Below are 27243 nucleotides of genomic sequence, written 5' to 3'. Positions count from 1 at the left end.
GAAAAAGGGAACAAAAGTTTGTACTGTCCGGGTCAGTGTTAAATACCACCCAGGGACTGGACCCAGGGAGAGTAGGCACTCAAAACTCATCTGAAACAAATAAATAAAGTCTGTCAAACACCTCTTGAAATATACCAATTTAAATAAAATCACATCCATAATATTCTGCCTGAATTTCACTCTATTTTTTAAAACTTTTTATATTGTACTGGGTATACTCAGTTAACAATGTCATGATAGTTTCAGGGGGACAGCAAAGGGACTCGGCCATACATACGCATGGATCCATTCTCCCCCAAACTCCCCTCCCATCCAGGCAGCCACATAACACTGAGCAGAGTTCCATCTGCTATCCAGTAGATCCTTTTTGGCTGTCCATTTTAAATACAGCAGAGCGCACATGTCCATTCCAAACTCCATAACCATCTCTTCCCCTACCCTTCCCCCATGGCGACCATAAGTTTGTTCTCTAAGTCTGTGTCTCAATTTTAAAGTGCCACTGTCTGGACAAAATCGGGAAGTTCAGATGAATGTCATGGTCACTAAGGCTAAGGCACTCTTAGTTCCATATTTTAGTCATGACTCCTCACATAGACAATGACCAGTTTATGAACAGCAGAGAGATGGATATAGTTGGGAAGATGCAATAGTGCATAACTGTTCTTACCACGGTATTTTCAAGAAATAAGAGTGGCTACCTTGCTTTCCTCATAAAAACAAGAGCAGAATTGCCTCCCTGCTGCCCACTTTCCCCTTCCTTCTCAACTGTACTCTTGGAGCCCACTCAAGATACCTAATACTTTCAAAGAAACAACAGTAAAATAAAGATATGACATTAATCTTGGTGGCCTTTAGATAAAGGATATCCTTGAATGCTTATCAGTCTTTCAAAAAAAATATTTAAAAATAAAACATATCATAAAACTCTCAGGCCATTGAGTATGAAATGATCAAACGTTCCATAAAGATCCTATCTCAATGCCCCAATGAATATGCAACGATCAATGCCCCATACCTAATAGGACAGGATGCTGCACAAGAAGGGTAACCACTTCCATTTTTGGCCCAGTGAGGAATCTAAAGGAAAACAGTCTTCCTGTGAAAATGAGTATGACAAAATTCCCCCTCCCACTACAATCAGGGAGAGAATAAAAAGGCAGTGGGCAGAGAGGACTCAGAATAAAACAGAATACTGCGGTATCATGCTAAAAGAGCAAAAGAAACTATTTCCAGCTTGAACAAGAAAGAGCAAAGGCCTTTTTCCAGGGCATACTGAATGGAAGAAAAAGCTCCCAAAACGAAAAGAAAGCAAAGCGTTTACCACACAAAATAACAGAAGTGCCCTGATAGAGAAGAGAGGCATCCCAGAGTGGACCAGAAAAGGATAAACTCAATAAGAAATTCTCAGGAAAGAGGATCTAAAGGAAGTTAATATAATAGGAGACAAACAGTGGACAGTTCCAGTTAAACATGGTAGCCTGGAATTCCAGGGCAGGATTTCCTCTGTTTCAACATTTTATTAATGTTGTGCGTATGTGTATGTTTACCCCACACACTTGTTCAATCTGTTCCCTTGGTAAGCCTCCTGTGAAAGAATCACACAGGCTTCCCTGGGGGCACGGTGATAAAGAACTGGCCTGCCAATGCAGGAAACACAAGAGTCACGGGTTTGATCCCTGAGTTAGGAAGATCCCTGGAGACGGAAATGGCAACCCACTCCAGTTTTCTCGCCTGGAGAATCCCATGGACAGATGAACCTGGTAGCTACAGTCCCTGGGGTCGCAGAAGAGTGGGACACGACTGAGCGACTGAGCATAGTGTCTTGAATACAAGTATTCATCTCTCCCCCATACACCAGTCTGTATTAAAATGAAAGCAAAGTTATAACTTAGAGGAGCAACTGAATGAACAAGGGGAAGATTGCAGACAAGATACAAACAAAACCTTTGAGATGGGAAATAAATGGATAGGAGGTCACGGACAAGGACGATGACCACAGGTGGAAACCAAGGGTGGGAACCAACAAGAAATAAGTCAATTCACGCTTCAGAATCCCTGAAACACTCAAGAATTGGAAGCTGCACTTCAAGGAGGGGTGAAAACCAAAATGATTGGTCAGATTAGATTTAAAGATCAAGTCCTTTCTCCTAGACTCTCCCAGTCAGGTGTCTGCCCAGCCCTGACCCCAGGACAGGTTTATTCTCCAGGAGGTTGAACATGAAAGGCTCATAACTGGGACACCAAGAATTATGAAAATAAGGATTAGGAATCAGACTGAATGAAAACAATGCACAAAGAAGGGCCTGAGCCCCTTCTTGATCATCTCGGGAAACAGCAGCGAGGCTTACATATCCTAAAATCTAGACTGGTCATTCAGCTTTGGAGGGATGAACGGTGCTCCTGACGGCTACTAGGAGATGCAACAGTCCAGACTGGACGAGGACAATGGAGAAGCATGAGGACAATCTCAGGGGACGAAAGCCCGACAGAGTACCTGATTCTGATTTGTTTCAAAGGAGTTTTCTAGTTTTATCAAGTAGTTTGGGGCCTCAATTTGTGATTAAAATCCTATTAATTAATTGTATTCATTGCAAACAAGTGAAAAGAAGAAGTACAACCAGGAAAAACAAAAAGTTGTGGAAGCAAAGAAGGTTAATCATACCACACTATGTGACCTAAGAATGGTATTCACATCATCTCCAGATCGTAAATACTGTATATTAACTAAAGGCAAAACGTAGGGATGGAGACTTCCCTGGTGGTCCAGTGGGTAAGAATCTGCCTTGCAATGCAGGAAACACAGGTTCAATCCCTCATCGGGATTCCCATGGACAGAAGAATCCCATGGACAGAGGAGCCTCATGGGCTACAGTCCACGGGGTCACAAAGAGTCAGACACAACTGGGAAAATAACACTTGTAAAAGAGAAACTTCCCTACATTGATGACTAGATTACCTTGAGATGAATTTCATATAGAAATCACTGAAAATAAATGCTTAATCATTTGCTTTATTTATCAGTTTTCAACACTAATTCTTTTCTTTTCTTTTTTTTTCTGGCCACACCACACAGCATGTGGGATCTTAATTCTCCTACCAGGGATTGACCCAGCACCCACTGCAGTGGAAGCCCTGGAATCTTAACCACTAGACCAGCAGGGAAATACCTCAACACTAATTCTTATTTGTTCTTATAATGGTATCTATTGGGTTTTGTATATTAATGTTTCCATCTGCAATCTAACTTCTCTCATTGTTTGTAGTATTTCCACTGACTCTTTTGGTTTTCTCAAATATAGCATCATAAATCTGCAATAAGGAAAACTGTGCCCCCTTCTCATCTGCTTTCATTATCTGTAGAGATGATATGCTACTCCTTATTCTCTTTTTTACAGATTTGTATGGGATTCAACCAATAATTTCTCTATTGGTTATTTTTAAGTAAGAGGAATGTTTCAGTAGTTTGAGAAGGGTATGACCAAGATGGCTCTCATAGCTTTATGGAATAAAGTTCTTTGCTCTGTTTTCATGAAGTAAAAAGAAAAAACAAAAATGATAGTATCACACACATTGAGATTTCCCCTTGTGTTTCACTTCAACACTTCTTTCTGGACTTTCTTTTTCCCTTTTTCCCTATTGAACCTGCCCTGCACAGAAGTCTACTCAGTACAAGGCTTTGTCCTGAAAAGGTGCTTCAGTCTGATATTCTAGAGAACTCAAGGAGAAAGACCAGCAGACACCCCGTGGTCTCTGGGCATGCATCCACCCACAGGGGCCATCAAAGTCCCGTCCCAGACACTGCTCTTGTCCTGAGAAAGCCCCAGTATGCCCCTGATGGCGACGCTAGGGTGTCCTGGCTCTGAGAGTAGCCCCTAGTCCCCTGGCCTTTCCTGAGCTTCCTCCACTACACTTTCTGATAACACATGCTTCTTCACAGTGTCCATGGTTTGTTCCCCTCACTCCTCTTTTGAGGTTCACGCAGAAACCTCCTCTTCATTTGCTGTTGACGTTGCCATTGCCACTCTCCCTGAGTCTGCTCCTATTTGCACATACGCACTGCTATGTTCCAAACAGATAACCAACAAGGACCTACTGCATAGCGCAGGGAACTCTGCTCAATGTTACATGACAACCTAAATGGGGAAAGAATCTGAAAAAGTATAGATAACATGTAAATGTATAACTGGATCACTTTGCTATACACCTGAAACTAACATAACATTATCAGTCACCTATGCTGTGCTGTGCTTAGTCGCTCAGTCCTGTCTGACTCTTTGCGACCCCATGGACTATAGCCCGCAAGGATTATCATTCTCCAGCCAAGAATCCTGCAGTGAGTTGCCATCCCTCCTCCAGGGTATCTTCCCAATCCAGGGATCGAACCCAGGATTGCATTGCAGACAGATTCTTTACCATCTGAGCCACCAGGGAAGTCTAAGAATACTGGATTGGGTAGCCTATCCCTTTTTCAGCAGATCTTCCCAAACCAGGAATCGAACCAGGGTCTCCTGCACTGCAGGCAATTCTTCACCAGCTGAGCTACCAGGGAAGCCCCATTAATCACCTATACTCCAATATAAAGGACTGGACTTCCCTGGTGGCTCAGACAGTAAAGCGTCTGCCTACAATGCGGGAGACCCAGGTTCAATCCCTGGGTTGGGAAGATTTCCTGGAGAAGGAAATGGCAACCCACTCTGGTATTCTTGCCTGGAAAATCCCATGGACGGAGGAACCCAGTAGGCTACAGTCCATGGGGTCGCAAAAACTCAAACACAACTGAGCAACTTTGACTGAGCAACTTAACTTTCACTTTCCAGTATAAAATAAAAAGTGAAAGAAAGAAGAAGGTGCTGGAGAAGACTCTAGAGAGTCCCTTGGACAGCAAAGAGATTAAACCTGTCAATCCTAAAGGAAATCAACCCTGAATATTCACTGGAAGGACTGATGCTGAAGCTGAAGCTCTAATACTTTGGCCACCTGATGAGAAGTGTCAACTCACTGATACTGGGAAAGACTGAAGGTGGGAGGAGAACGGGGAGACAGAGAATGAGATGGTTGGATGGCATCACTGACTCAATGGACATGAGTTTGAGCAAACTCTGGGAGATAGTAAAGGACAGGAAAGCCCGGCATGCTGCAGTTCATGGGGTTGCAGAGTCGGACAAGACTTATTGATTGAACAGCAACAACAAAAAAAGAAAGAAGGAGAAATACAGAATGTATCAGACAAGTCTCAGCTTTCCTTGAAAAGAATTATAATTAATTCCTTATTTCAAATTACAATTAAATATCAAAATCCCCCCATTGTTATTTATACTATGATGTACACATTGACCTTTAAGGTTACGTGACCCCAAGTAGCAGCAAACACACCCAACACCCAATCCTGGTTTCCAAACACCATGCTGCAATAAAAGGAAACAGGGCTCTCTGCAGAAACGGCTGAATCTGGGGCTGGGGCTGGGAAAATACAAGGTAAGCCAAGAGCAACTTGTAGGACAAGAAAGTATAGAAGTGCTCAGAGAATACTCTGCATAATAGGCGTAGGTTCATCCACCTCATTAGAATTGACTCAAATGCATTCCTTTTACGGCTGAGTAGTATTCCATTATATGTATGTCCCACAGTTTCTTTATCTATTCACCTGTCGATGAACATCTAGGTTGCTTCCATGTCTTGGCTGTTGTAAACAGTGCTGCAATGCATATTGGGGTACATGTGTCTTTTTCAGCCAATGGGAACTTGCAATATGACTGAGGGAACTCAAACTGGGGCTCTGTAATAACCTAGAGGGGTGGGAAGAAGATTCAAGAGGGAGGGGACATATGTACACCTATGGCTAATTCATGTTGATATATGACAGAAAATCAAACCAATATTGTAAACTAATCATCAATCAATTAAAAGTAATAAAATATTTTTAAAAATTTTTTTTAATTTTTTAAAAATATTTTTTAAAAGGGTACGTGGGACAAATTAAGAGTAGCAGTGAAACACAAACATTACCATATGTAAAACAGATAGCCAGCGGGAGTCTGTAGTATGACACCCGGGACTCAAAGCCAGTGCTCGGTGACAACCCAGAGGGGCGGGGTGGGGTGGGAGGCGGGACGGAGGTTCAAGAGGGAGGACATAGTATATCCAAGGCTGATTCATGCTGATGTATGGCAGAAACCAACAGAATACTGTAAAGCAATTATCCCTCAATTAAAAATAAATAAGTAAGAGCCTTCTTAGTGCAGTAGGCAGCGCGTCAGTCTCATAAAAATAAATAAGTAAATAAATAATAAACATTTCAACAGCGTAAAAAAAGGGGGACGAGACATCTCAAAAGGATACAGGGGCCAGCCTAAAAGAGCTCCCAATGACCAATGACTAAAGCAGGAGCAATCTGAGTAACAAAAGAAATAATGCACCATTGGACAATAACTAGGATTGAAGATAAAATACAGAATAACTAGTTTAATTTGATTTTCATATAAACACTGAGTAAGTTTGCCTTACTGCAATATCTCATGCCAATTTCTATATATCATGTAGAGTGACAAATAATATTATTAAGATAACTATACAGTAAAACAGGGCTTCCCTGGTGGGTCAGGTGGTAAGGAATCTGCTTGCACTGCAAGAGACCTAGGTTTGATTCCTGGGTCAGGAAGATCCCCTGGAGAAGGAAATGGCTACTCACTCCAGTATTCTTGTCTGGAGAATTCCATGGACAGAGGAGCCTAGCAGGCACAGTCCATTTGGTCACAAAGAGTCTGACACAACTGAACAAATAATATATATAGTAAAATATATATATAATTTCTTGCCATAACAGAAGTTTAATCATTCTCAAAGATTCTTCTCATTTCCTCTAAATGATACTAAATCTAAACGTTTTCCCAAGTGTTAGTGTTGTATGTGTGACCTAGGAAGACACTACACTGCAATCACAGATAAGATTACAGGGACCAATTTGGGGAAAACTAGATAATCAATCCGAGAAGGCAATGGCACCCCACTCCAGTGCTCTTGCCTGGAAAACCCCATGGACAGAGGAGCCTGGTAGGCTGCAGTCCATGGGGTCGCTAGGAGTTGGACATGACTGAGCGGCTTCACTTTCACTTTTCACTTCCATGCATTGAAGAAGGAAATGGCAACCAACCCACTCCAGTGTTCTTGCCTGGAGAATCCCAGGGACAGGGGAGCCTGGTGGGCTGCCCTCTATGGGGTCGCACAGGGTCGCACACAACTGAAGTGACTTAGCAGCAGCAGATAATCAATTCTCCTCAAAAATGTTGCATTAACAATACTTATTTTCACTTCATTAACAGCAGCAACAACAACAAAAAACCTGTGACACAAGATTTATATGGTATTCCACACTTTAATTAAATTGAAGTGTCAATATTCGAGCAGCTGACATTTCTTGCTCTTTTTTGACCATCATGGAATTTAATACTTAAAGTTTGTGAAATGGAATATGCTTCTTAGCAAGATGACAGAATCAAAATTCTCTTAGCATTCTTCTTACCCTTTAAATTCTTAGACTATGTCATAAAGTTCTTAAGTGTGGGTTAAATCTGAAAATTACTGAATTTCGAAAGATCATAAGGCGTTTTTTTTTAAAAACATGTTAAATGCAGGCCAGTCTTGGAAAGATGAGTTTCAATAAAATTCTTTACAGTCAAAATCCAGCAATCATCTCAGAACTTTATACCTTCTTGGGCCCAAAGGCAAGACTCACTTTAATACAGTTTGACCTCAGAAAATTTCCTTGTGATGAATAAGATTTCTCTTTTAAGATAAATTTCAATGTCTAGATCCTAATTTTTAAAATACTGACAATGAAAATCAACTGTAATAAGACAAGTGAACAAATTTTAACAAGTATTCTGAAATGAAATTCTTTGTGAATCTGCCAAATTCAAAACTATCCTTACTGCCCGCCAACACAGTAAAGTTTGAAAAAAGGGTTTGAATTACCCAAGGAGTTTAAATGACAAATTCCTCTAACTGGAAACAGCTGGGGAAAAAAAAAATTTTTTTCCAAAAATAAGTTTAATCATTTCTCAGTGGCTTGCTGGGTGCCTGTGAGTCAAGAGTTTGTATATGTAGTTGGTACTTGCGCATGCCTGCACACACTCTTCCAGAAAATGGTGAACCACCTAAGGAGAGACTGCATAATAATGCAGTGATAAAGCCACCTTCGGTCTCCCTGCGCAGCGGGCCCGCTGCGGCAAGAGGGACACTTGCTCTGCTTGCCCATCCTAAGTGGGAAGACCGCACTCACCGAGCTGGGGCTGGAGTGCCGCCGAACCTTAGGAGACTCTTTGCCCGCGGAGGAGCTCTTATTAAAGTTAATGCAAGCATTGTTCTCAGAATGCACCCTCTTTACTTGATTAGTGGGTTTCTCAAACGGGTCAAAAGTGCTCTGTGTCCTCTGAACCCTGACTTTCTTATCCTCAGGAATTGTGTCCAGGGGTTTGATCACTGAGTCCATTCCTGGGCAGTTTCGTGTGGACATCTTTGTGACACATATCTAGGGGGAAAAAAAGAGAGAGAAATTAAACTCAGATCGCTCCACTGAAACTTTAATATCACTACACATGAAGATTTATTATCCTACAAAGCATGCCCATTTTTATCTCAGGAAATACCCCTAAAGACTATATTCTAAAAGCTACCCCAGCTTAAACCACAATATGAAAAACTCGTCATCACCATTCCACTTATCATACTTGCTGGGGACTTCCCTGGTGGCTCAGATGGTAAATAATCTGCCTGCAATGCAGGAGACCCAGGTTCAATCCTTGGGTTGGGAAGATCCCCTAGAGAAGGGAATGGCTACCTATACTGCAGTATTCTTGCCTGGAGAATTCCATGGACAGAGGAGCCTGGCAGGGTCGCAAAGAGTCAGACAGACTGAGCAAGTCGGAAGGACTGAGCAACTAACACTTTGGTTATATTCGCTGAGGGCTGACACTAAAAATGTTATCCCTAAAACAGGAAGCATAACACCTAGACTCCTAGTGCCCTAAGGTGGTTCTCGAACACTGTCTTATATTTTACCACCTGACTGCAAGTGGGATTATTTCTGAATCATTAAAAGATGGATAATTTGCCTTTATTTTTTAAAAAAAAATCAGTTCAATTAACTCAGCAGCGCATTTTAATTGATGGGCCATCACAGAAGCAACTAACATGGCTAAAGAAAAACATCACTATGTTCTTCAAAACCTTTTAAAGCTTGAATACATGTTTAAAATCTATACCCATTGTGATTTCATCTCTAAACTAGAATGGAGCATATAAAAGGGCTAATGGTTAGAGATACTAACCATTGAAAGTTGAAAGCAATGTTTTTTCTAATACTAAAACTAACAGATGAAAAGGAAAAAATAATACCACAAAGAAAAACATGGAATGACACTCATTTCAAAATTTTGTTTGTATTACTCCACTGTACCCCATTTCCTTCTCAGTTTTACTCATTCTCCTCCAGCATAATCTGAACCACTCTCATTTTATCTTAGTCTCTCTGATTATTGTACGTTCCAGCTCTTTCATTCTCCATATATTCCCGAGACATTTTTACTTAGTAACTTCATGGCCTCTAGCCTGCCTGTAAAGTAAGGTAACTTTATTATGCGGTCGAAAGAAAAGATAACTCTGAATTTGCTTTTAAAGTTTTATTTTTTCTTCTTGTGAAAAGTTTCCACATTCCTATTTAAGAAAGCAGGGAAACAGACGGTAACGAAGAAAATCTCATATTGTTAAAGTGAACATTTAAGTGTATGAGTAATACATATAGGATGATTCCATACGGAAAGAAATGAAGCTATGTGTATGGATATAAATATATATATATATAAAATATATATATATATAAAAGACAGAGATATTTGTATGTATATGTATGAGCACACATTAATATAAAGGTATAGAAGGAAATACACCAAAGTGTTAAGTTACCTCCAGATAAGCAGAACTGAAGGGGCAAAGGGTAAGATTACTTATTTTTTACACACCCCTGTATTTTTTTAACTGTATAATAAACATGCCTGACATGTAATTTTTTGAAAACAGTAAGGTGAAACAGTAAATTATTTCAAGTTATTGAAGCAAAATTTGGATTAAATACTAAGTATCAACTCTGTCCTAGGAGTGTATCTGAACTATCAAGCATAGGTTGAATTTTAATTAAATCCAATAAGAAGGAGAAAAACATATTTTTTACAATATCACAAAACTGCTGAAGCTATCTTTAAAAGATAAGACAGAGTCCTTTACTCCTGATCAAGAACTAACGATTTATCACAATATTAAATGCATTCAGTACTTTTAACAGTTCATGTGCTCCTCATTCAGATATGAAAGCAAGAGGCAGTAGATGTGATATGGACATGAAACCACTCATCTCACTGAGGCGACTGAATTACAACATATAAACACATGAACCTGAGGAGTCAATGAACCCTAAATATAAGAAGTCTAGAGAAAATAACATGAAGGTACATCAAAATCAAACTGCTGAAACCCAGTAAAAAAGAGAATATCTTAAAAAGAGGCCAGAGGGAAAAAAGTACTTTAAAAGAGAAGACAGGAAATATTTGGAAACTAAACAATAGGGGAATTAGAAAGTCTCTTGAATTAAATGAATAAAATCTCTTGAACAGAATATCAAAATAGATATAGCTTAAATAGTATTTTAACTGTAGGAAAATTTATAATAGTAAATGCATTGAGCAGGAAAAAAAAAGTCTCAAAGTAGTCAGGGTACACCTTAAGGGATTGCTCTGGTGGTTCAGTGGCTAAGAATCTGCCTTGCAATGCAGGGGTTGCGGATTTGACCCCTGGTCAGGGAACAGAGTCCCACACGCCACAGAGTAACTAAGCTGATTCACCACAACGAGAAAGCCCAGACACCGCAACAGAAGGTCCTGCGTGCCACAACTAAGACCCCAGGCAGACAAAGAAATAAATACAATTTTTATAAAAAAGAGTACCCCTTAAAATACTAGCCAGAAAAAGAACAGATATTAAAACCTGAAATAAGCAGAGAATTAAAACAATGAAAATACATCATCATGGAAATAAATGAAACAGAAAATGAAAAACCACAAAGAAAATCAATGAAACCGAAAGCTAGTTTTCAGAGAAGATTAAAAACCAAACTGATACACCTCTAGCCAGAGTGATGAGAAAGAAAGGTAAATAACACGCATTGCCGACAACAGAAATAAGAGAGGTGACATCACTACACATTCAACAGATGTTATCTACAACTTTATGCCAATAAGTTCAGCAACTTAGATGAAGCAAATTCCTTGAAAGACAAAAACTACCAAAGCTCACTTGAAATCAAAGTGATTTCAAAGAAATCAAAGGTATAACCAAAAACCTTATCACAAAGAAAATGCCAGGACCAGAAAAGATTGCTGGTGAAGTAAACCAAACATTTAAGAGAAAAAACACCAATTTCACAGAAACTCTTCCAAAATATTAAAGAGAAGGGGATACTTCCTCACTCATTATATGAAGCCAGCATCATTCTATCACTAAAGCCAGACAAAAACAAGAAAACTACAGATCCATTTCTCTCATGAACATAGATTAAAAATTATTGGCACATTTTTAACAGACTGAATCCAACAATATATAAAAAGGATAATAAGTAAGGGAAAAGTGGTATTAATCCCAGGAAGGCAAGGTTGGCTTAACACTCAAAAATGTGTAATTCACCATTTTAATGCACAACATCAGAAATCTCTAAAACGGCTCCCAGTGATGGCCACTTATTTAGTCGCAGGTCTCACATGTGGGCTCTATTTGCTGACTTATATCCAATAAACAGAATACGGCAGAAATCACGGGCTGTCACTTCTGAGAGAAGATTGTAAGAAGAATGTGGCTTCTGTGTTGGTACCTCCTCACCCCATCCCCTTCCTCCTAGATCACTATCCCAAGGCAAAGTCAGCAGCCACGTCAGAAAGTGCTTCTGTAGAGAGGCGCATTTATGAGAAGGACCGCCAACAACCACATGCGTGGAGCCTTCGAGTGTGACCACAGCCCCAGCCCCTGCTTGACTGGAAGCTCATACAAGACTCAGTCACAGGCACTCAGTTAGGGAGCCCTAGATTCTAAACCAACAGTAACGGTTAAACTGAATGCCTTTCTCCCAAGAACAGGATGTCCACTCTCATCATGTTGCCTCAGCATTGTATTACAAGCTCCAGACGACATCACAAGGCAAGAAAAAGAAATTAAAAACATCCACATTGAAATAGGAAGAAATAAGACCAACTTTATTCACAGAAGACATTATCATCTATGTTGAATGAAATCTACCAAGTAAAAAGCAAAAACACTAGAATTAATAAGTTTATCGAGGGTGCAAGATATAAGACCAATATACAAAAATCATTTGCATTTTCAGATACTAACAACAATCAGAAATTTAATTAAAAATAACACTGTTTATAACAGTTTCAAGCAATATAAAATATTTAGTGATACATCTGACAAAATATGTGCAAATCTGTACACAGAAACTATAAAGCATGCTTGAGAGAAGTTAAACAAGACAAAGTGACCAACTCATGAGTCGTTCAATTCACTGTGATACTTTCCGAAAGAAGTTAATCTCTGTGCTTCAGCCATAAAATACTGAATTTCTTAAAAGAAGATTTACATACACGTATCAAGCAAGGTGATAAATGTGTGTAAAATGATAATATAAAAAGGTACAAATGGGGGTTGAATTGATACAATGATAATGGGAAAATGATGACCACATTTCAACTCCAACCCTATCCTTAAACGTAGCACCAGGAAGCATAAACACCATGGAAACTCTTAATTTTGCCAAAGAGAATATGGAGCTAACACAGCACTGTACTTAACTCTACATTCTATTTTTTATTCAAGGTCTTTGAAATACCTTAGTAAATTCAACTTTATCAAGAAAGTTTTTTTGCCATATTCATGAAGAAATATGTGGGGGGAAACTCCTGTAAATGTATAGGGAAATTTTACTATAAAATATAACACTGTAGCACACATAGACTAGCACACCATAGCAGGGGAGAAGGGAAAATGACAAATGTCACTTCAACATGTTGGCAGAGGAAACAAGAGCTATAAGGGCACCGTCAAACCTAAAAAGGAATGAACTTACTTCTCAGCCAGTTTATGATAAACTCAGATAAACTCATGTCAGATAAACTCATATAAACCTTTCACTTGCTTCCTGCCTCCAACTCTGGGAAAACTAATATTCACACGGTTTTTTGTTAACTTTAAGAGACACAGGTACATTGGATCGGAAACTTTGATAACTCTTTAAGAGAAACTGTTACAGAATCTACTGTGATTAAAGCCTTATCTCCTTCTTCATGCCTTATCTTAAGAGTCCTACATAACATGTTTTCAGTCAGGTAGCATCCTACTAAATAGACACGCATGATAATTGTAAACATCAGTGTAAACTGTACACCTGCGGGAAACCAAGTTCTCTAAAGCCATGAAGACAAAAAAAGGCAGCCCAATTCTAATTTTTAAGAGGAAAAAGTATTTCAACAAAAGTTTCTAAAATTAAAATATGTCCCACAAACATTCTTAAATATTTCATGTTTATCATTGTTGCTATCAACTAGCAAATGACTAAATGCAAGTAGAAAACAACTACTAATGCAAAACAAACTTCTGGAAAACAGTACACTTGTTCAAATACATGCCTTGGATGTTATTTTACCATATTTCTTACTAGTCAGTTTCTAATTCATATGGTAATTTAGAAATATATCAATATTCCATGGTGGTTTGCAGAGTGTCATATTTTCCAGGCAGTTCATCGGAAGAACACACGGGAGACTCAGCATCTTCTGATGCATTTCCATGCAGGAAGGATGTTGTATATATCACTTAACCCTTTGCTTACTTGCTCAGTGCCTGGACCACACTAAAGTGCAACAAGTTTCTGTTGAATTAAATCACCAGATTCAAGAAGATTCATCCAAATTATCAGTCTTCATGCTCTCTTGCTAAAGGGCTGAAGTTCTGCAATATTTATTATTCAAGATCTACTGTCAGAAACAAACCAGAAAAAAACCAGCAATCAGTTCAGTTCAGTTCAGTCGCTCAGTCGTGTCCGACTCTTTGCGACCCCATGAATTGCAGCCCACCAGGCCTCCCTGTCCATCACAAACTCCCGGAGTTTATTCAAACTCATGCCCATCGAGTCGGTGATGCCATCCAGCCATCTCATCCTCTGTCGTCCCCTTCTCCTCCTGCCCCCAATCCCTCCCAGCATCAAGGTCTTTTCCAGTGAGTCATATGGACACACAAATAATAAACATACACATATATTCATAAAATGTTATCAGTAAAAGTTTAAGCTACAAGCTCATTGTGATAAGCAGAATTCTATGACACCCAATTCACCCCTCTCTCTCTTTAGTCACTAAGTCGTGTCCAACTCTTATGACCACATGGACTGTAGCCTACCAGGCTCCTCTCTCCATGGAATTCTCCAGGCACGAATACTGGAGTGGGTTGCCATTTCCTTCTCCAGGGATATTCCCGACCCAGGAATCGAACCTGGGTCTCCTGCATTGCAGGCAGATTCTTTATTGACTGAGCTATGAGGGAAGCCTTTGAATAATACCCTTCCCTTTGAGAGTGACTATGATGACATATCACACCACAGTTCCTTTATGTGATATGACCAATGGGAGAGTAGCCTGCTGGGCCTGACCTAATCAGGTGAGCCGTTTAAAAGCAGAGCATTTTCTCTAGTTGGCTTCAGAAGAGAAAGGCAGAGATATGATCTGGCTAGCCTGGAAGAAAGTCAACATTTCACACTATGACTGCCTATGGGGGCCACAGGGCACAGAATAGAGGGCGGCTTCTAAGGGCTAACAGTAGTTACTGATTGACAACTGGAACAAATGGGGGCCACTGTCCTACAACCACAAGAAAATGAGTCCTGCCAACAACTAGTGAGCTTGTAAGTCGATCCCAAGCCCCTGGTGAGATGCACAACCATGGCCAATGCCTTGACTTCAGCCCAGTGAGACCTAGAGAAGAAAAATCAGCTATGCTGTGCCTGGACTTTTAAAGAACAGAAACTGTGAGGCAATAAGCTAGTAAGGACGTGGTAATGCATTACACACCAACAGAAAACTAATAAACTCGCCTTAGTGAAATTGCCTGAAGCACTCAGATATTTGAGCAGAATGCTCTTAGGAACATGTTGCAGGTACCACTTTCTGTACCTGATACACTGTATCAGATTCAAGAGAGATAAGCAATATTTCTTAAGATTGCTATCCATAAACGACCATGTTTTGGGGAGCTTTCTGCATGACATAACTCCATCAGCAATATAAAACCCATGAACAAATTCTGCACATAACTAAATTAATACACAATGTATGCTTGTGTCCCCTTCACTTGGGTTTGTATGAATAATACCAGTATCAGGCCTGCTTTGTGTGGCTATCTTCATCCAGAGAGAGTAATCCACACTTGAGTTTTCCACATAGGGCAAAGTGACTGTTCTGGAAAAGTTTCGAGTTTCCAGTATTTAGGACAAACAACTTAAACTTGATCGGGCCACCTCTGTTAACCACAGCACAACAGAGAGTAGAATCCAGGCCCTTCAGAAGGATACAGGGAAGCAGCCTCACTGATCTCATCAGCTCATCAGGGAGGGGGCTTGCCCACAGAAGGAGCCAGACAAGGTGAATTAAGAGTGGCGCTCATTCCCCTTAGCTGCAATTTCTGGCTTTCCTGGTGACTCGGTTGGTAAAGAATCCACCAACAATGCAGGAAACCTGGGTTCCATCCCTGGGTTGGCAAGATCCCCTGGAGAAGGAAATGGCAACCCACTCCAGTATTCTTGCCTGGAGAATTCCATGGAGAGAGGAGCCCGGCAGACTTCAGTCCATAGGGTCGCAAGAGTCGGAAACGACTTAGCAACTAAACCACCACCACACATGGTACATGAAGAAAAGGGTGAGCTGACAAGAGTCCTCACAGTAAAAGAGTTCTAGAAGACAGATGCTAGTACACTGGTGCTACTCTCCAGAGCCCAAGTCTTCACTTGAATCCTTCCATCAACCTGTCAGCAACCTAAATACACCCTGTGTGTGAATGCTACACTGTGTGTGCACGCTTAGCTGCTCACTTGTGTCCAACTTTTTGCAATCCCATGGACTGTAGACAGCCAGGCTCCTCTGTCCATGTGAGTTTTCAGGCAAGAATACTGGAGTAGGTTGCCATTTCCTTCTCCAGGGGATATTCCCGAACCAGGGATCGAACCCACGATCTCCTCTGTCTTCTGCATTGGCCGGCAGATTCTTTACAACTGAGTCACCCAGAAAGCATGTGGGCTACATTTGCGCCCCCAAATAGAATCTGTCTTTCTTCTCACAACAAAATGCTTGTGGTTGGTACAGCAGAAAATCTTGGTGACAGAATCTCATAAGAAAAGCAGAGGATAAAAGCATGATATGTCAAACTGGGGGAAAAAAAACCCAGCAGGAACCCATAACCTCAAAAAGGCAGATTTTTTTTCAACCAGCGAACAGTAGCCCTTTGATCCACTGTTAACTTTCATGTGCAGCCCCAGTGCCTAGATTCTGGTCTAGGTTCCAAATTTCCACTGTGAAGAAAGAGGAATCCTTGGAAGCAACCTGATTCCAGGTCACAGGGCAGGAAGCACAAAACAGCTGTGAAATACCCAGCTGTTACCAGAAAATTAAGATCCTTTCAAAAATGTCAGGGACGATGTTAGAAGGACAAAGGAATCTGGATGTAGGGACGCCTACTAGTCAAGCTGTGATTACATAATTGAGCATCAAAGAGAAAATAAAATTATGGTTAAATGGAACAAGGGAGTTATTAAAAGACCCTGAGTTCATTCTGATTTTGAGAGAGAAAAGTCAATATTAAAGGACAAATGGCAGTTGTGAGGAAGGATGAATATAAGAGGATCCATAATTGGTTTTCACCTGTGGAACTGTGAGTAAGCCAAGCCGGGCCAGAAAAAGTAGGAGCTGTACCCAACACAGGGATGACTGCTCAAGGCTTGTGGAAAGAGGGCCTATACGGCCCAAGTGCCAAAGAATAGCAATGCAGGATGTTCCAATAACAGACCAGGTCCGTATAACACAGAAATAAACTAACGGGTATGTGATGTTGCCTAAGCAATGTTTTACAAAGAATGCATTTAGTGGGGAGAGACCAGATTGTAAAGAAAATTCATGTGACGTCGTTGTGGAAGACATTTTTTGGAAATAAGCTAAATTTTTAAAACTAAGTGAAATTTAACCCTTAAACAGAAAATTCAACTCAAGTGCTAACCAATGACTCAGATCTGAATCACTCTGGAAAAAATCAACCAAGACTTTTGTGGACCACGACAGTCAAACATGAGTTTGAGCAAGCTCCAGGAGTTGTTGATGGACAGGGAAGTCTGGCGTGCTGCAGTCCATGGGGTCGCAAAGAGTCGGGCACGACTGAACGACTGAGCGACTGAACTTAACAGTCTACAACTCCAGATCTTGTAACCCCAGCTATTCTGAGAAGACATTGTTTTAATTGTGGATTTGTAACGATTACACAATGGGCTTCCCTGGTGGCTCAGTGGTAAAGAATCTTGCCTGCCAAAGCTGGAGACATGGGCTCAGTCCCTGGTTTGGGAAGATCCCCTGGAGAAGGGAATGGCAACCCACTTATTCTTGCCTGGGAAATCCCATGCACAGAGGAGCCTCGCGGGCTACAGTCCACTGGGTTGCAAAAGAGTCAGACATGACTTAGCAACTAAACTACAACAACAGAAAAGATTACACAATCCCAAGAAGATTCAAAAACATTATTACTGAAACCCTTAGAAGGAATCTAAATAAGTAGACCCATATTCCTAGGAAGGCACAAAAAGAAATATAAAAATAATATGAGATTAATTATACCCAGTGTTGGTGTTTTAAAATAGGATGAGCATAAGTGTGGTAATATAACGTGCAAGAATATTTGTGCATGTTTTCTTTGTTTAAAAAGTATCTGAAATATGTTAGGATAATCTGTCACACTAAGTATTCGAAATTAAGGGGATTTAATTAAGGCAGTACTTGGTACTTAAATAGATTGAGACAAATTGGTTTTCAAAATTACATTAACTACATATACGTTTAATGATGTGGGCACTAGCTGTGGATGTTCCAGGCACAGAAGACTCTTAGGCATGATGTTCACCAGCTTTCATTGTCCTTTGCACACAGTTTGCTAGTGACCTCAGCAAAAGGCACACCAAGCCACAGACTTCCTCTTACTCCAAGCCATGGACCAACCCAATCACAGGAAACAGCCACACCAGCAGAACTGCCTGAAAACAACAGCCATTCCAATGTTACCAGGAAACAGGAGCTGTTTTCTCTATGACGGCATTTTTTCACACTTGCTTGATCCACTTAGAAACTGAAGTGACAGAATTTACATAAGCAGGGATGTCTGATGGTACTTGAAAACAGAAAAGAAAGAAGAAATCATCACAAATACCAAAATAAACTTCTGCTCCTTTCTTTTTTTCCAGTAAATTCAATAGAACCCAGAATTTCAAACATGGTTAGAGATGCACCCACACATTTAGACGTTCATCGGAATCCATTACTTCGGTTCACTCATCATTAAGAGGAGTCTGTATATAAGCTCACAGGCTCAAAACTCAGTAAAAATTGTTAGCAATTCAAACAGTGTTGGAGGCTCCAAAAGTCACAGTTTGACCTACAATTTTAGCTTGGAGCTATGTAAAATCCAGACAACTGTCTCCCAAACTCACAGCAGTGGATCTGAAACAGCACAACTTAATTCTGTTAAGGCTGGCACTCATGGCAAGCGAATTCATTGGGGCCGAAAACTGTCCCTTTGAATCAACCATTTTCTGATGAGCGGCATTTTACTGGGTTCAGAGGGTGATCTCTACTTCTTCACTCTACACTCTTCATGAAGGCAAACACCAGAAAAAGAACTGGCTTCCATCATGGTCTTCTGACATTCATGAAAGGAATATCCATGCCAGATTCAATGCAAAACTGAAAGCAGCAAAATTCTTGACACTGAAACAACCTTGTAAATTTGTTTTCCCCTCATCTGTTACCCAATGAGGGCCTGATGGCTTTGTCTTACTCAGTATCTTCTCTCAAAATCTGCTCCCAATTAAAAAGCAATCCTTGGTAATTCACAAGTCTTTGAACACTTAAAATCAGAGTATCACCTCTCCCTGGATTATTTGAACGTTAAGCATTATAGAATAAAAAGCTTCATCCACTATAAAGAATTGGTGAGTGGGGAATGAAGAGGGAGAGTATAGGAGAAATTGCTAATGCCACTAGAATCATAATTCTTAACCGTTGCTTTCATCTCTAACCTAAACCTGCAAGATCTAAAAGCATCTCTTTGGTTGCAGTCTTCTCTTTTCTCATCTGTGTGTATGAGTGTGTACAGGGGTGGCAGTGTGAATGACTACATGGAACAATAAAAAGAAAACAATGCACTATCTGTATGTATATAATGGGATATATGCCCGAGAGTTCTTCCACTTACAACTATATTTTATCAGAACCAACATCTTGCCTAAAATCGCCTTCAGAACATTAGCAAATATACAGGCAAGCATGCCGCCCATATTACTTCAGAACTAAGTGACTCACACGGCTTCCCTGGTGGCTCAGTGGTAAAGAATTTGCCTGTCACTGCAGAAGACTCAGGTTGGATCCTCGAGCTGGGAAGATCCCCTGGAGAAGGAAAGGACAACCCACTCCAGTAATTTTGCCTGGGAAATTCCATGGACAGAGGAGCCTGGCAGCCTTCAGTCCATGGGGTTGCAAAGACCCGGACATGACTTTGCAACTAAACAACAAAAAGTGTCTCAGAACAAATCGCTTCAATTCCCTGGGTCACAGGCTTCTCATCTGTAATGTGCCACCGCTGGAGCAAACAGCTCTTCAGGCCTTTAACAGCTCAACTGTTCCGTTACAGACTCCAGGCAGCAACTCCTGCTGGCTGTTGTTTTTGTTCAGTGCTCAGTCATATCTAGCTCTGTGACCCTCTGTGACCCCATGGACTGCAGCATACCAGGCTTCCCTGTCCTTCACCATACCCCAAAGTCTGCTCAAACTCATGTCCACTGAGCTGGTGATGCCATCCAACCATCTCATCCTCTGTCACCTCCCCTTTCTTCTCCTGCCTTCAATCTTTCCCAGCATCAGGGTTTTTTCCAATGAGTCGGTTCTTCACATCAGGTGACCACAGTATTGGAGCTTCAGCATCAGTCCCTCTAACAAATATTCAGGGTTGATTTCCTTTAGGATGGACTGGTTTGATCTTCCTGCAGTCCAAGGGACTCTCAAGAGTCTTCTCAAGCACAACAATTCAAATTCCAGCACCATCAATTCTCTGGCAGTCAGCATTCTTAATGGTCCAAATCTCACATCTGTACATGACTACTAGAAAAAACATAGCTTTGACTATATGGGTATTTGTCAGCAAAGTGATACTTCTGCTTTTTGATACACTGTCTAGGTTTGTCATAGCTTCCCTCCCAAAGAGCAAGCATCTTTTAATTTCACGGCTGCAGTCACTGTCCATAGTGGCTTTGCAGCCCAAGAAAATAAAATCTGTTACCATTTCCACTTTCTCCCCTTTGCTATAAATTACTATTACTATTCACTGCTGGTAAATGAGTTTACATAGAACAACTAGAAAGATAAGACCAGACACATAAATTCACTTCTTTGTGCTTCATTTTACCTTTTCTTTCTCTTGGGATCTTAGGACTTAGAGAGGAGGCAGACAGGTTCACGCCAGGAACTCCTCTCCTGAGAGCTCCAGCCTCCATGGACCTTCCTTAACTCTCCAGTCCTGGCACTGTCTCAGTGACAGCGTCCTGGGCCTTGGCCGAGGGGCTGGTTATGAGCAGGCAGCACTCGGCCCCAGCCACACTGTGGGACATTGGTAGCCCCTGTCCTGTCTACTAAATACTAGTCATGGCCCTGTGTCACGGTCACCGTCGCAACCAAAGATGCCCGCAATAAGAACGACAGCGTTTTTAGACTGTACCTCCTAATCTGTCACTTAAACACACGCCATCTAATGTGTTTTCATATAAGTGACTATGGAATGTGTTTTCATGCATTTGGTTTATCTGCTGGGGTGGGAGGAGGCATCTGTCTTGCTCTGTTGCTCATGCATTTTTATTTCCACAACCAGACTGCACACACCTGAGCAGAGAAACCACATCTTCCATTTCTTTCATCGTCTCAGAGCTCAAAAGACAGCAGGAAATGGGCACTCCGATAATATTTATTCAGAGATGGACTGCTTTCCTTATTGTTTCCTTTTTTCTTAGTTTAAGCCTTCCCTTTTAACTAAGCACAGGCCATTTCAAAAATGAGTCCTAAGAAACTACACACAGTACAGTGAGGTGCCTTCTGAGACCAGTTCTTTCCCAGTCAGCGAAAAGGCTTCACCAGCCGTTCCCACTCGCCAGAATTCTGTGTGTTACTGGAATTTAACTTTAAAATGCTTACTTTTCTACTGACCGGTTTCTTTGGGGTCTGACCTAATTTCATTCGGTCCTGAATCTGTCAGTTAATGGACACAGCTGAATGGAGAACTCTTGAGGACATCACATTCCTTTATGCCGCTTCAGTGATTGTGGTCTCGTTACATCCTTCCTGGGCTTCGGTGCTTATCACCAAGAGATTCCACCGTGGTTTTCCTGATTCTATCATGAAATATGTAGGTAGTCCTCCCAGGAGTTTAAACTTTAATATGCATTACTAAAATGAGTTTATTCAGTTGCTTTCCCTTCTAGTATAATTATACACTTGATTTAGATGTAAGAGATTCAGTTTGCTTAAAGGCTAGCATAGACAGAGGCATGTATTTACTGACCTCTAGGTTCTTTATTTTATACTATTTCTACACCAAAAGCTAACTAGCTCCATAAGGTCAAAGGAAGAAAGAAGACATGTGAAATTTTCTGACTCCCATCTGACATCCAATATTATATGCTGGTTAAAATTCCACGATTTTGTAATGACAAATTTAACGTGAAGTTGAATGAACACTCACAGTAAGGGTTGAAATGCCCTCTCTGCTGTTGGCTGTTGACTGTTTCTTGGAATGTGGTTATTTTGGGTGATCAGGATTTCATCTGGAACAGTCTTTAACCCCTGGCCACCCTCAGACCAGCAGCACAGGCATCACCCAGAATCACAGGCCCCGCCCTTACCTCAGTCCTCCCGAGTCAGAACCTACATTTTAACAAGACACCCAGGGGATTTGTGTGGACATTAAAGTCTGAGGTGCAATGCTCTAACCCACAGAATAATAATAAAGTCTGCCGCTACGGTCAAATAAAGAACTGAGATTGTGAAATAAGTCAAGCATTTGAGAGGCAAAATCTGTTTCCGTCTTTGGGTACAAAATAAGTGATAATCATTTCAACATTCCTTGGGTAGCATTTTTGCTCAAGCTTCCCAACAATATCATGGTAATTTCAGCTAATTCTTTTATATAATTTTGAACTCCGAAGACAAATTCTCCAATAAGATACACCCAATATATACATGAATTTTTAAAAAGCAATGGGATTGGAGCATGTGAGGAGTAGAGAAAGAAGACTACACATAGGCTATAATAACACAAGTAACATTACTTCCTGCGTAGAAACTTAAGGAATTATGTGTTTCTAATACAGAAGCCGTTGTTTTGCTCCAGGCCACTATTATCTATGAAAAAATTACCACATAAGTATTCTAAGGAGAACTGAATCCAGAAATTCACTTTATTCTTTATCTACCAGAATTTATGTGGTAGCTTTGGAAAAAAAAAAAAAAAGAATTCAAAGGAAGTCACTTCAGGATCCAGAAACGAAATTTTAAAAGGCATTTACATATGTGAACAGTGCCATGTACTATAAAACAAGTTAAAAAAAAAAAAGCCCTCTGCCTATGAGGCATAACTTCATTTCCCGCCTGAGTCTAGACAAAGGACTGGAACCCCTACTCCCAAACCGAAGGACAGGCAATTCTCTGCAAGTCTGGGCCTCTTTCCTAACTATTTCCAGTAAAAACTTACTAAATATCTCCAAAAAGTCCAGAGGGGGAAAGGAGACGACGTGTGAATTTTCTGCTTCCCGCTTGACAACCATAATTATATGCTGGTTAAAATTCCATCCAGGGGCTTCCCTGTGGTCCAGTTGTTAAGAATCTGCCTTGCGATGGGAGAGACACAGGTTTGATCTCTGCTCTGGGAAGATCCCACATGCCATAGGGCAACTGAGGCCCGATGCCACAACAACTGAGCCAGAGCTCTAGAGCCCAGGAGCCCCCACAACTGAAGTCCAGTCTCCTAGAGCTGGTGTGCTGACACAAGAGAAGCCACGGCAAGGACCCCGCACACCGCAGTGAAGAGTGACCTCTGACCGCTGCAACGAGAGACAGCCCGCGTGCAGCGACAAAGACCCACCAAGGCCATGAAAGTAATAAATAAAGCTTTTAAAAAATCCCATCATGGAAAAATGAGAGTCATGGGTGTCACGGTCACATCATAAGCCAAATGAACATAGGGTATCGGGAGGTGAAATGTGAGCATCGACATCTATATTGCTTCCCCCCCTCCCATCTAGAGCCAGAGGGCTCAGAAATGGGCACATGAAATGAGAATCCGCATGCACAAAACAGGAGTGGCTTGACCGAGATTCCACAAAGCAGAAGCCTATTCTAACCCACAAAATTCCCACCGCTGCAGTGGGGAACTGGAATACCCATCCTCGACACAACAGAAGACCTGAGCTACAGAAAGTGGCTCACTTGGCATGGCTAATGAGTTTCTTCATCAAGACACTATTCCCTTACACCTCTTACTCTAGAAAAAAGTCTGTTCCTGCAAATAGGGACTTTTCCTCACCTCTCTCACAGAATTTACAGGTTTAAATATAGTGTTTCTTTTTACTAGGTTTTGTTGGGGGTCCTACCTGAGAAGGAGAAGCCAGGCTGTGTTTTCAAAGGCCCCCATACCACGCAGAGGCACAAAATAACCCAGGAAGGGATGCTAACACTGGGGCAATGTTAAAAGGTTGATTGTCAGAAGCACCAATGGGCAATAAAGAGATAAGGCTGAACTCAGATCCATAGATGTTTAAAATCAATAACACGGTCCAGACTGCTTTCTGTACACATATGTTTAGCATTTGAGGGTGTTTTTTTGTTTGTTTTTTTAACATCATGAGGACAAGAGAAACTGTCATATGTCTCAAAGGCTGTGCAAACAAGATCTCAATGCCTTCTGAATTCTGTCTTCTGTTCCTAGCTTCACTGCACCACCCACAGCTTCTTTGTACTAAACTAGCCTAGTTCTTCCTTCATGTTTAAACCTTTCAAATATCTGTAGCTCACTATTCTGTCCCTCATGTAAGATAAAGCATCCAGAAGGTAAAATAACATTAAAAATATAAAGCTGAAACTAGACAGTACTGCAGGTTCTTACTGATCCCTCAGGACCTGAATTTCTTTCCCTTGGTAACCATATGAACAGCATTTAAAAATAAAGATTATAAATATGTTTAAATTCCTTCCCTGAAGGAGAAATAAAATTGTGTACTCTCTTCTTACTCTCAAACAGATGGCTGTATAAATAAACACAACTTCTATCTCCTCACCTATAATAACCATTTTTTAATAACATATAAATGTATTATTAATGCTTGGGAAATAACAGTGATCAATGTCGAGAGTGATGCTAGAAAGTTTAGAAGTTTAACAGTTTTATTCTACTAAAATAAATCTAGACGCAAACCCCACTGAAGAATTCAGAAATATATAGGGCACCACTCAATATAGAATTGACTTCTGAAGCTCTTAAAATGTTCAGAGAATCATATATGGGTCACTAACCACACAGAGCTTATGAAGAGAAACACGGGGAACAATGAACCTCTGGGCAGAAAATGGAAATGGAAGTATCTCTCAATGTAGCTTTAACAGCTGGTCCATCTTTTGTAAAGAACTAAAATTTTGCCGATAATAAATTTGACAGCAATCCATTAATAATAAAGCCCTGACTGCTTTCATGAGGACTGGTTCTGTAAACCTTTCCCATGACTGACAAAATTCAATAGTGAATCCTAACTGAGATATTCAAGGTGAATAGAGCAGAACAGTGGGATGCACACGCCCTGCTGTTTGGCAGCCACCTGAAAACAAGCCCCAGTGCTTTCAGGAACCTTTCACTGTCAGCTTTGTGTTTTTAGCAAGATCTCATTTAGCTGTGGAATAAGCCACTGGAGCAAATTTGTACCAGTTGGGCCGAAGAGGAAGTCTACAGACCATATAATCCTTCCTAAACCTGCCAGGTGGTAACTAGAATACTGAAGAATTCTTTCTTTTATTCTCCTTTTATACTCAAACCCAATAACATTAAGAAACTGTCATATATGATCAATAAACTAGCAAACTGGAGAAGGCTCTTGGGCAAGATTTGATATAAGTTGATAGAAAAGAGAGATGGAGATTAAGGATTTCTAGATGACTATGACAGTGATGATAAAGGCTATTATGCGTGCTCAGTCCTGTCTGACTCTTTGTGACCCTATGGACTGTAGCCTGCCAGGCTCGTCTGTCCATGGGATTCTCCAGGCAAGAACACTGGAGTGGGTTGCCATTTCATCCTCCAGGGGATCTTCCCAACACAGGGATTGAACACATGTCTCTTGCGTCTCTGCATTAATAGGCAGGTTCTTTACCACTGAGCCACCAGGGGTGATGGCTATTATTAAACTCTTACTAAACGAGATGCTATTTTAAAAGTTTCATAAGTCATTTCTCAGTTAATCTCTACAACAACCCCAAGAGGTACTATTATCATCCCAGTTTCACAGATGATTAAATTGAGGCACACGAGAGTTAAGTAAGGTGTCCAAGACCACACAGAGCATGCACAGGAAATAGGAATTATTTCAGGACTTTGACTATGAAGACCAAGCTCTTGACCACCAGGTTGTCTTCCTTACATGTCCCTTGGGGCTTAGACCCTGAGAGAAATATGGAAAGCATAGATCTGACCTGCAACACTTCTCTCATTCGTTCTTCTCCTGATACAAAAGAAAAGTACTTTTAAAACTGAGCAAAGTAACTGCTCTGTGCTTTGAGGTTTTCTGACCCTCCTTGTCACCTCATGACTTCCACCATGTAAATTTAACATGCTTTTGACTGATCTGGCTCTCAATCTTATCAAAAGTTGAGCCTCATATCAAAAGTCGAGGCTGAAAATCAAAGTATTAGGGTGTATGTGGGTGGGGGCAGAAAGCAAAAGATGTATTAAGAAGGACAGACTGATGGGGAAGATGAGAAGGCAGTAGACTCTGGCAGGTAGACTCTTCCTCTTCCCATGTATGTTTGTGTTTCCTGAAGTGAAAGTGTTAGCTGCTCAATCATGTCTGACTCTTTGCAACCCTACGGGCTGTAGCCTCTGTCTATTGGATTCTCCAGGCAAGGATACTGGAGTGGATTGCCATTCCCTTCTCCAGGGGATCTTCCTGACCCAGGGATCAAACCCCAGTCTCCCACATTGCAGGCAGATTCTTTACTATCTGAGCTACAAAGGAAGCCCTGTGTTTCCTGAAGAGTATGTTAAAGGCATGGATATAAAGTGTTGATTGAACCCATCTAAGAATCACCATAATGGTCAATGGTAGGTAAACAGAGGCTCCAGAGCCTTAACTCAGCTTTCTAAAAAAGATCTATGCAAGTCATTTAGATTTAATAGCAGCATCAGGAAGAAATGTGAGAAGGAGAATGCTATACTGATGAAGCCAGGCTTACCTCCTCCAATGGAAATCTGCTTCAAGGGCGTGAATCTTAACCCTCTCTCATTCCCCTCTAACTCAGAGGAGATCTGTCTTTGGGGTTGAGTGTCCACTGAAAACAGCATTGGGGAGTAAGAGAAGACTTGCAGTGGGCATCAAGAGACAGTGGAGTCTCACCCTCCAATTGGCCAAAGGAAGTGACGATGAGTCAACTGGTTAACACGACTGACTGCTGAAGTACCTCCCAGTTCTTAGAGTCTCTGGTTCTGTAAGAGGACCTCAACGCGATCAGTCTTTGCTTATGAAGCTAATGTAACAGACTAGAAGCAGAGTGGGTAAAATCTGAATGTTCACAATGACAAAAGCCACAGTCTAGACTCCCA

General features: G+C 40.9%; 1 protein-coding gene across 5 annotated transcripts in view; it reads right to left on the bottom strand.

The window, feature by feature from the left end:
- CDK14 (cyclin dependent kinase 14) overlaps positions 1–27243 on the bottom strand; it is a 738271-nt gene that overhangs the window by 481948 nt on the left and 229080 nt on the right. For all 5 annotated transcript variants that reach the window (XM_061164852.1, XM_061164854.1, XM_061164850.1 and 2 more), the window contains one exon: positions 8279–8527. In XM_061164852.1, the coding sequence (XP_061020835.1) occupies positions 8279–8512 (234 nt within the window). In that variant the 5' untranslated portion in view covers positions 8513–8527. The remainder of the gene's footprint in view (positions 1–8278; positions 8528–27243) is intronic.

The sequence above is a fragment of the Dama dama genome, chromosome 18 (assembly GCF_033118175.1).
Source record: "Dama dama isolate Ldn47 chromosome 18, ASM3311817v1, whole genome shotgun sequence".
Classification (NCBI taxonomy): Eukaryota; Metazoa; Chordata; class Mammalia; order Artiodactyla; family Cervidae; genus Dama; species Dama dama.
The sequence above is the reverse complement of the archived record's forward strand: the minus strand, read 5'-3'. Positions and strand labels throughout refer to the sequence as shown.